Source organism: Diplotaxodon limnothrissa, linkage group LG23 (assembly GCF_057381915.1).
Source record: "Diplotaxodon limnothrissa isolate DT_005_m linkage group LG23, D_limnothrissa_male_GT1.1, whole genome shotgun sequence".
NCBI classification, from domain to species: Eukaryota; Metazoa; Chordata; class Actinopteri; order Cichliformes; family Cichlidae; genus Diplotaxodon; species Diplotaxodon limnothrissa.
This window is the reverse complement of record NC_140617.1, coordinates 33,875,071-33,885,881: the sequence shown is the minus strand read 5'-3', so window position 1 is coordinate 33,885,881 and position 10,811 is coordinate 33,875,071. Positions and strand designations below refer to the sequence as shown.

At 40.4% G+C, this 10,811-nt stretch overlaps 2 protein-coding genes across 2 annotated transcripts; both read right to left on the bottom strand.

Annotated features, from left to right (window-relative positions):
- Positions 1–897: 897 nt before the first annotated feature.
- On the bottom strand, positions 898–4,449 carry hpxb (hemopexin b). Its single transcript, XM_085347076.1, has 10 exons — positions 4,312–4,449; positions 3,768–3,793; positions 3,501–3,593; positions 3,263–3,420; positions 3,009–3,162; positions 2,636–2,848; positions 2,459–2,551; positions 1,693–1,823; positions 1,429–1,576; positions 898–1,357 (listed from the first exon to the last, which is right to left on the bottom strand). The coding sequence occupies exons 1-10, from the start codon at positions 4,374–4,376 to the stop codon at positions 1,131–1,133; spliced, it is 1,308 nt and encodes a 435-aa protein (XP_085203202.1). The 5' UTR covers positions 4,377–4,449; the 3' UTR covers positions 898–1,130.
- Positions 4,450–7,004: 2,555 nt separating this feature from the next.
- On the bottom strand, positions 7,005–9,563 carry LOC146608566 (uncharacterized). The gene has a single exon (XM_085348971.1). The coding sequence runs from the start codon at positions 9,561–9,563 to the stop codon at positions 7,005–7,007; it is 2,559 nt and encodes an 852-aa protein (XP_085205097.1).
- Positions 9,564–10,811: the final 1,248 nt, after the last annotated feature.

Below are 10,811 nucleotides of genomic sequence, written 5' to 3'. Positions count from 1 at the left end.
GGAAATGCAATACCTGACTTTGATGTTGACATATTAAAAATTAACTTTGTTTTCATTTTTTAATTTCAAAAATAATTGTAAAACCTACAACACGTTCAAGAAGCTAATAAAAGGTATGATCTAGTAAAAGTTTTATTTGTCATATGACATATTCAAAAGTTAAGGTGAAAAAGAGATTGTCTGAGGAAAATTATTTTAAAATCAACACAATGGATAAAAGCTCCATCACGTGCATTACTGTGCTGCCCTTGTGTATTTGTGCAATCAATAGGCTATTTAAGAGGGAGGGGTTAAGCCAAAAGTTCATTTTTTAATTCCTAGTTTTCACACTAAAGGAGCACTTAAGCTAACCGAAATGTTATCTGGGCCGACCGAAGAGCCCCTTGGAAGGCAGATGCACTTACAAAAGAGGCATTTAGAGCACTCAAGTGCCCCCTTGGATGTGACATCAGAGGATGTGTCTCATTTGGGCACAGAAGCAATGACTGAAAACAATCTGCATGAGCTGTTTGTTTGACCTGATGCCTTTTAGTCAAGTAATAGTCCTGAAAAGGATTTTTCAGATACCTGAATACTCCGTATTGATTGTATAAAGCTGACAGAAAAGAAATATATATAAGTTTTAAAGTACCAGTATCATTTCTGAAAGCTATAAGAAAAGAAAAAACTTTTGGTCAGCAAGAGGACCTGTAATATCAGTGCAACAACAAGAAGAAGTCACACTTTGTTCATTAAAGAAGCAAATCACTGGGACAGAGCCATGCATGGGAATATGCATGCCTTTGTACAGCAGGTCCTCTTGTGGCCAAACTCTGACATTACTTCATTTTAACTGAACTTGGTTGATTTCAGTTCCAAGCTTGCAGATTCAAAATATAGATGCTTTAATAATAAAGATTTCACCATGAAAAATGCTTTATTCACCAAGCAAGTCAAACTTCATTGCAAGACATGATCATTTTTCCAAAAACTGACTTGAATGACCCTGATTAAGGCCACAAGCCGAAACGCGTTGGTCACCTAATAAAGCTGTTCCCTATTACTTTAGCTTTCGCTGGAGTCTTCACGTCCAAAAACTGACTTGCCAGTAAATTATTATTAAGGTTTCTTCCTCATTTTTCTTTTTCTGATTAATCCTCACACCCTATCATTCCTGACGTGATGTTTCGAGGAACAGGAGCGATCCTGCTTGTAGCCAATATCATGGGACTTTCATAGAGGTAATACTGTGAACCCTTGAACACTTTAATGCCATCTGGACCACAGAGACCAGCATCAATGTCAGGCAAGGGCAAAGGTATTTCTCGGTTGATGACCCTGGGCGTGGCAGTGAGGTCAACGTCACGAATCATGTGTCCTTTTGGAGAAAGCAAATGTAAATACCAATTTTCTCCACAAAAACTAAGACATAAGCACTCAGTAACTTACCTTGGAGTATATGAACTGTGTGTTCATTGGGACAGAGGAAAGCGGCATCCACGGTTCCTTCAATGCCTAATTCCTCCCTGAGGGATTTAGGGTAGCCTTCAATCAGGACGTAGTGGGCATCAGTTTTATAGATGTAAACCTGATCATCCTGTAAGTGTTTTGTTAGAATAAGTGGATTTTAGTTTTAACTTCAACACAGAAATTGTGTGTGTGTGGGTGGGTGGGGTGGGGGGGGGGGGGGGGGGGGGGTTATATGGTGTCTACCTTAATCAGGTACATTTTGTTGGTGTAGGAGAAAACGGCATCCACCCCGTTTGTCACTTCTTTCCATCCCCTGGTTATTGGAAAGGCGTGAAGGCCGTTACGCCTGTTGTCCACACGCATGTAGTTAAGCCCTGAGAAATTGAACTTGTTCTTTATCATGGCAGAAAACTTAAAGACATTTTTTTACAGGATCACATTTGGATAAAGCACTCCTAAATCTGTATGCTACATATAAAGTGTGGATCAACATGCTATTAGCTCAGCTGTTTCCTTGTAAACTTTCCGGGTTAGCCTGACTCTCACTAAAGTTCAAAAATACACCTGGCAAGTTGTAAAGTTACAAAAAAGAAAGTGACAATTTGTTTGTTTGATCTGTGCAACAACTAAACTGCAAAAGAATCCTACTTTAGCAGTTACATAAGGCTATATGTTACTTAGCCAAATAGCTAAATGCTATTTTAAGTGTGTTATTAATAAGCACCTTCTTAGTTTAGCTTGGTAACATCATTATTTAGTTGACTGTTAATGTTATTTTATTTGGTATTTAAACTCTTACAGTTTGATGTTTGATGGCAATAAAATAACTGAAATATCATTTTTTTTGCTTTAAATTTTATCCTAAATTAACTCAAAATACAAGGACTGTCCGAAGTTCCCTCAGCTAAAAGCCCATCTAGAAATAATTAAATTATAATCTATTTATTCAGTTATGGGAGATCACACTAAGTGAGAGCTGACTGAGAATTTGAAACATATGTCACATTACCTGTAAATAAATAAATTCTGCCTCTGTCATCTGTAGTAATGGCATCTAGTTTGACTTCGCTGCATTTAGGAGCCTTGTGATCACCTCCGTGACCTGCGGGAAACACACAAGATTGTATGTATCTGACAAAAAAACCTCCAAAATGAATCTCTAAGATTCTCTTCTTAATGAACCCACCAAAGTTTTCGCACTTCATGAAGTAATTGCGGGCATCCTTTGGGTACGTGCCGCTAACTTCTCCTGATACTGGGTTGAACCTGGTGAAGTTGTGTCCATGGAAACAGTAGTAGTGTTCTGCCCAGCGGAAAGCAGAGGTGCAGAGAGGCAGGTGGGGCCACGTCTTGGTCTTCACTGTCTTTGTGACTATATCATAAACATACACATCTTGCCCTATGGAGGGAAATGACCACTTTGAGAAGGAGATCACAAGTCATCACAATGTTCTTTTTTATTTATTGTAGCCTCATTATATCACAGTACTCAACAAAATGCTGTCAAAGAATTCATTTCGACTTACTGAATAGTTTTGCAGCAGTAAATGCCAACATACCTTTGAAGAACAGAACAGAGTCGGTAATGCACTCTCCTTGAGGACACTCCACAGCAGCATCTAGATGTGTGGGGACTCCAGGAAAATCCTCCTGGATAGTTTTTGGATATCCGGTCTCCAGAGTGTGGTTGTAATAGCTGAACACGTGGTCATCCTGGAAATAGTACACAATAGTACACAGTAGTACACAATATCTGAGATCAGTAAAAGATGTCTTGACCCATATGATAGCTGAAAGCATATGAGGATCGTACCAGGAAGAGGAAGATGTGATCGTGGGCATCTTGTTTCGCTGGGTTGTGCATCCGAAAAGCAGCATCGACATGGCCGAGGTGGTGGTGTTCATCTAGCTCCTTGAAGAACATCGTTGAGGGTTTAGCTGGACCATAGAAACCATTCCACAGGTGGCCCTCTGAGGAGAAAACACCACAGACACAATATTTTAGAGGATGATTTAGTCCAACATTTTAAGAAAAAGAACATGTCCAATACCTTTGAAGAAGAAGGGGTTTTTTCCACTCTCATCAAGAGTGATAGCGTCAAACTCAATTCCTTCACACCGGTCTGGTAGAGCAGCATCTCCATCTTTATTCCCAAGATAAAAGTAACATACTTTTAACTGTTAATGTAACTTTAATATTCAAAATGCATGTCATTAGACACATACGAGTATTGCTCGGTATAGAATGCTGCTGTGATTGAGATCTAGCTGTTATGTAACTGACAAACAACGTACAGTTTATGTACATAAAATCCTACCTTCTGGTGCTGGCTCGTCTTGATGCCTGTAGATAATTTCAAAAAGTTATTATACTAGATGAAAAAAAGTGAGTCACTTACAAAACAACGCAATAATATGATGACTAAGCAGTCTTAAATTTGTTCAATTGATCCATCTGGTGACCTTTGTAATCAAACAAACAGGGTTCCAAATGGATAAAGCTGACTTTTTCACTAAATCGCCAACTGATAAGAAGAAGAAAAAATCCAGAAATTATTCTATTATTATGTCTAAATAGTTACAGACTGATGTTTTGAGAAAGGTTATCAATTTTAATATGTTCCATTATTCCTGAATTTACAGAGTTGAGAGAATTTATGAGTTGTTTCACATTTTGCCTTTTTAACCTCAACAAAGAATCAACACACAGAGAATTCGTACTGCAAGTGTTCGCAAATTATTTTAAAAGACATGGCGCATCATGCTGCCTTTAAAGCCAGGATAGTAGGAAAAATCCTGCCAACACGAATTGTCTATTTTGACTAAAACTTCAAAATATAAATGGAGCTCATTAACACTCACGCAGGTGCTGCATTAGTGAGGGAAAGTGCCAGACCCAGAAGCAGAGTTCTGGTGATCAGCTCCATGTTTCTCTTGCTGAAGTCCTCAGATCTGGAGTCTCACTCTGGACTGGTGCTGTAGCTGTAGCTTCACAGGAGCTGAAGCTGCACTTTTATTCTGTGCTGTGCATGTGTGGGTGGACAGGTTGGGAAATCCTGTGTTCCTGTGTGTGTGTTTGTATAGCCAGAGTGATGGAAGTTTTGTTGTTGCAAAATATGGCTGTAACATAATTATTTATCACTTTTCACTCAACTTTGCTAATTTTTATTCTTTCTGCATGAGAATGTGTGCAGACCAAAATATATTTCTATATCTGCCTTGAGATGAGAGTAAAGGAGGAGAAGATTTACTTTCATTATGGAGCAGATTAAAGTGTAATCATTGATCTGTCTGGTTACCACTTCTAACTACATTTGATAACTGCACGTTGGTCAAAAAAGACTCCATTTGTGTTACAGTGTTTGTAAGAGATTTCTGGAAATACTGCAATTTTGGACAGTTTCTCAGTTATAGAAATACCCAAAAGCTATTGAACTACCCTTGAAAGTGTAGGGTTAAAAAAAATCTCCAGAAACAACAAAATAGCTGGAAATTAGATTTGAATGAAAGTTTAATAAAATTAACTAAGAAACTGACAGTACAAACGTTATTCAGACCTTCCCAAGCCAACTAAAGAGTTTGATACAGGAGAGATTACAATGAGTTTATTATATTTTGTCATGATTATTATTCATCATCTAAATGTTTTCCAATATGGGAATATACAAAAAAAGTCTAAATATCACGCAGGAACACTCAATTATCAAGAGTTACAGATGTACCCGTTGCACTGTGCTCACATTTTCCAAGCATGCCATATTGCTTGCATCTTCTGGAATTGGAAATTAAAGGAAAATATTGAAAATTTATTCTATCAAAGTAGTAATTTTCTACACCACTCTAACTTATGACACTAAATCTTTAAACCTCTTCAAGCATGATCATGTCAAATATAACTGGTAAGAGGTACAAGATTTTAGAAGAATCTCAAAAAATGTCAGATTATAACTCTTCTAAGAGTTTAACCTACCTCAAATTATTAGACCAATTATTGTTAGTATATACTACCGGTCAAGAGTTTAAGAACACCCAAATTTTTCCAGTTATTTAATGCAATTCAAGTCAAATGAATAGATTGAGATGGTGAGAAGGTAAGTGGTGAACTACCAGAGGATAAAAAAGGGTAAGGTTACCCAAAACTGAAAAATAATGTGCATTTCAGAACTATTCAAAAAGGCCTTTTTCAGGGAACACAAAACGGGTTAACAATTTAAAACTGTTCTGCAACAATAGAGCTTGATCAACCCTTGAAAGCTGGTGCGACTAATTCTTACAGGTGTTCCAACTTACGTCTGCATGAAAGCAGTATTGGAACACGTTGTGGTACCATACCCTCATGAGCATCAGCTGAACAGTATTGCACGGCAGAAAGTAGTTTGTTGCTACAAAAATGAAAGAAAGAAAGAAAGAAAGAAAGAAAGAAAGAAAGAAAGAAAGAAAGAAAGAAAGAAAGAAAGAAAGAAAGAAAGATGCAATTAACAATGGAAGAGAGACAGACCATCATAACACTTAAAAATGTAAGTCTTTCCTAAAGAGAAATTGCAAAGAAAGTTAAGGTGTCAGTGAGTACAGTTTCTTTCACCATCAAAAGGCAATGAAACTTGGGCAAACTCTGACAGGAAAAGGTCTGGTAGACCCAAAGCCACAACTGAATCAGAGGACAAGTTTCTGAGATTTCACAGTTCGTGTTACAGGCGGCTCACAGGACAACAGCTTCAAGCACAGCTCAATAGTGGTTGTTGTAAGCAAGTCTCAGTTTCAACTGTGAGAAGACTTCAAGCTGCAGGTTTGACAGGACAAGCTGCAGGAAGAAAGCCATCGCTAAGACGTCAGAATAAGACAAAGAGGCTTGCCTGGGCCATGAGACATCGCCACTGGACTACTGAAGACTGGAAAAAGGTATTATGCCTTCGAGTAGGTGAAAGGATGGCTCTACAATGTGTGGCATCAACTGTCAAACATGGAGGAGGAAGTGTGATGACTTGAAGTTTGATTTGACTTGTACAGAGTGAGAGGCACCCTGAACCAAAACAGCTAACACAGCATTCTGCAGCGCCATGCAATACCCTCTGTTATCCTCCTAGTCGGTCAGGGTTTTATCCTACAGCAAGATAATTACCCAAAACACAGGTCCGAGCTATGCCAGAACTACCTCAGGAAGAAAAGAACAAGATGGTAAGCTTGAAAACATGGAGTGACCGGCACAGTCTCCAGACTTAAACCCATCGAGCCGGACAGAAGAGTGAAAGCAAAGCAACCTACAAGTGCTACATTTATGGGAACTTGTGCAACAGATATGGGAAGAACTTTCTGAAGAATATTTGATCTCTGTTGTAGAGTGAATGCCACGGGTGTGTGTTCAGCTGTTATATCTGCCAAATGTGGCTACATTGATCAGTCAGAAGTTTAAAATACATGCTTTCATTTCAGAGTGCAATGAGACATAAAACTGCATAGTTTTCAATAAAAAATTGGAAAAATTGGGGTGTTCTAAAACTTTTCACCCTTACTGTATCTCTATTTTGTTGCATCTCAGTCTTTACCATGCACCGCATTTATTTGTACTGGTAGATCTTGATGCAGTGATTCATGCTGTCTGACACTACCATGTGGCCATCAGGGAGAAGGGCTAGACCTCTTGGGCTACTTAGGTTGTCAGTCACCAGAGGCCAGCCAACTCCCTTGGATGGGTAGATAAGAACACGGTGGTGCTGTTTACCCCAATCTGTCACCAATACATCCCCATCACTGTCGATACAGAGGCCCCATGGACAGGTCAGGACTGGCCCCAGGCCAGAACACACTCCCAGTATTCGGATAGTGTTCCAGCCTGGCTCCAGGACTCGAATGCATGGGACACGCCCAGTTTCATTGCCTCTTTCTGATATTGCCATGAGCCCAGTGGTGAGACAAGCTGCAACCAAGTAGGGTCTGTGGTACCCTGTCACCACTGTGCGCTCTAACCTGGCCCCTGTTTTGGGATCCAGCTTTAAGCCAGTTAAAGTGCCGCGCTTGATATCAGCAACTAAAAACTCATCTTGACGGTTAACAGTGACCCCTCTTGGAGCATCTAACTCTTCAGTGGTAGAACCGATTGCAGTGCCTCCAAATGTTTGCAGCAGCCGTCCATGACGACTGAACACCAGCACAGCTCGTTCAGCAGCACAAGTCAGGGCTATGAGGCCCTTTGAATTCACAGCCACATCAAAGTAGTTGCAGATGCGGGATGACCTTTCAGGTCCTGAAGGAGACACCTGTTGTACAACATTCTTCTGGAGATCTGTGACTTGAATTCTGGCATTACCACAATCCACCACAAATAGCTGCCCTTTGACAGTTGCGTGGATACCACTTGGCAGGTTGAAGTCAGTACGGCCTGATCCTTGTTTTCCAAACTGTTTGACTAGATAAGCCGAGTCTAGGGCAGTTGAACCACCAGCTCTTTCCCCCAGCCCCTTCAGACCAGACATAGCTCCCTCTTCCATATCCTGCTGTGTTTCACTGGCTCTGTGGAATTTGTCACCTTCAATGGTTGACATTGACAGAGATCTGCTCACACGATTTGAACTCAAACCCTGTGTAACTTGAGTCGTGGCTGTGGACTGCTGTTCATCACGGCTTGTGTTCCCTTCAAATTCCGGGGAGTTTCCTTGGCCTTGCTCAAAAGTTGAGGTTTCAGAGACAAGACACATTCTGTTGACCTTTCTGATTCCACTGCTCTCAGTCTTGTCATCACTAATTAAAGGACGGAGTTTACCATAGAGGTCAGCTGTGGATACTGATCGACAGTGCTCTTGCCTAAGCGATCCATTTACTGGAGTATTCACAGTATAGGTGTAGCAGAAATCCTCACTGTTGGCTGGGGATGGTGGGCTTCCATTGTCCAATGAAGATTTCTGTGAAAGGCTTTGTTGGGAAAGAGAAAGATGCCTTGTAGAAACATCTACAAGACTGTGCCTGGAGAGTGAACATTTGTGCCTAGTCTTTGGAGATGTTGCTGTATCAGTTTCTTCAGGAGGACGGGATGGCTCCTTACATGACACCAAGACAAGAGACTTTTGCTTTCTTTTACCTTTCACTGTATTGCGTCTCTTTGGTCCCTTTGGTCTGCTGTCAGAGTCATCACCTTCAGATTCTCCTTGACTGGAGACAGGTTGGACAGCAAGGAAAAGGTCTTGCCCTTGTGTGTCTGAAAACATGGATTCCATTTCATCTTGGGAAGACTCGGATACACCACGGCGTCTTGATATGGGAGAGTTCGGTGATTTTAAGTCTTCCTCATTCTCTGTAGAACTTGACAGACGTAGTTTCCGGACAATACGCACGTTCCCACTATTTATCTTCATGCTCTCCTCTGGACTATACCTTTGGCCAGTTCTGTTTGGTTGAGGTTCCTTTCTAATTTCTAGAGGGGAAAGGTTCAAAAATTTCAAATCTCCTGAGTGCAAGGCACACTTTTGTCCTTGAGCACTACAGACACCAATGTGGTAGGTCATACCTTGCTCACGAACATCAACTTCCCCTAAGATTAAAGATTTGGACTGAGGACTTGGTAAAAAACTGACTCTTTTAAGTGTTAGAGAGATTTCCCATGGCTGGATGATCTCTGCCACCCCTCTTTGCAGTTGATTTCTATTGGATTCTCCAGCTGTACTCCCCCATCTTTGTATCTGTTCCCTCAGCTGACCAATTTTTCTGAGTTGCTGATCAACAAGTGACTGCACAACTCTCACCGCAGCAGCATTTTCCCTCTTCACTTGACTGAGGTGCCGTTGGGCTTCTCTGTGATCTTGCTCAACCTTTTCAAGAAGGCGACGCTCCTCTCGCTGAGCTTCAATTGCAGCGCTGTCCAATTCGCGGTTCACCTCCTCTACTTCGGCCTGCTGTTGCTCCCTGAGATTTAAAAGTTCTTGTTCTCCTCGCTCCAGATTGGAAAGAGCCTGTGTTACCCATGGAGGTGGTGAAGTAAGAGATATGGGAGTAAAGATGGACTCCCGTGGGGTTTGAGAAAGTGGAGGTGGGAAAGTCACATCTTTCAGTTTTGGAGTGCTATGTGTCAGCAGGGCTGAGAACCCAGGAAGGGCTCTTCTTTCTGAGTGAGACCTCATTAACATTGTGCTGGACAGATTTCAGTAGTCCTCTTTTTACTTTTTACTCCTTTATGTTTCTGTAAAGAATTAAAAGATTATTCATGTAAATAGAAAATACACAGACTTTTGTAGTATTTGAACGCATTAAAAAATGTAAGACATGTGGAGGTAGAATTCAAAATAAGATGTTCATCCAGTGGCAGGTCAATATAAAAGCTAAGTAGATCTGAAGCAAAATTAAGTATGGTATGTCACTGAGATGTCTTGGGTCTCATCAACACAGTCTGTGGTGTTTTATTAATGAATGCCACAGTCCGCCCTGTGAAAAACCACATGGCCTATCTGTTGCTGTTTTAAAACTGGGACACAGAGTCTCTTTCATTGCAACTTTATCTATCCCACACAATATCCAGTTTCTCACAGGACTCCAAAATACTCTCAGGTAACCACTGTTCCATTTCTCTGAGGTCAGTGTTGTAATCAGACTTTAACTCTGTTGGAAGAGTTTGGTGAAGACAATAAATGTCTCTAACAGGATGCTAATCGACAGTTGGCTCAAGTATATCTTATTTTATAATCTACTGCTTTTTCTCACTTCAAATTATTATTAAATCCTCATTACACATGGAGTCCAGGCAAAACACATTGGTTTATGCTTGCCAAGTTGTTTCTCTTGATGTTACTCATCGTGAAATCTTAGCCTCAAATATTTTTTCTGAAAGCAGCACAGGTGCCCCATTGTCGCTCTTGATGGAAACAGCCACGCTTATCTGCTTAAAGCATTGAAACTGAACTCTGTCTTTCAACTCTGACACAAAGTATGTGAGAGAAGGTCAGTGCTTTCAGCAAGCCTATGCGTTTTATGGCCATTTATAAAGGGATCATATTCGGAGCTGGCATTTGTTGGTAGGAGCATGTACTGTATATGTTAGTGTAGACCTGGGTAGGCAGTTCTGTGCTCCCTTGGAACAAACAAAAAAGCTTTTGCGAGGATGAAAGGGGTGGTATCAGTTTACCTGTGCAGTTTCACAATAAGGCCCCAAAGGAAAGATGTGAACTCCTGTTTTGAATGGATAAAATCTATTTACTATGGGTTCTTTTATGTTTAAGATTTTCCATGAGTGATTTGTTGTACATTTTTAGGTCAATTGAAACATTATTTTAAACAGAACTCAGATGCAGGAAATCACGGAACACATAAACACAAGTTTAATCAAACTACAGTTTATGCACACATGGGTTAAAAGATGCACGGTTTATGAATTAATCTGT

Coding starts and splice junctions, on each gene's coding strand:
- hpxb (XM_085347076.1), bottom strand. CDS start 4,376: ATGGAGCTGATCACCAGAACTCTGCTTCTGGGTCTGGCACTTTCCCTC. Junction 3,794..4,311: donor CTCACTAATGCAGCACCTGC/GTGAGTGTTAAT, acceptor AATTATCTACAG/GCATCAAGACGAGCCAGCAC. Junction 3,421..3,500: donor AAACCCCTTCTTCTTCAAAG/GTATTGGACATG, acceptor TTTTCTCCTCAG/AGGGCCACCTGTGGAATGGT.
- LOC146608566 (XM_085348971.1), bottom strand. CDS start 9,563: ATGTTAATGAGGTCTCACTCAGAAAGAAGAGCCCTTCCTGGGTTCTCA.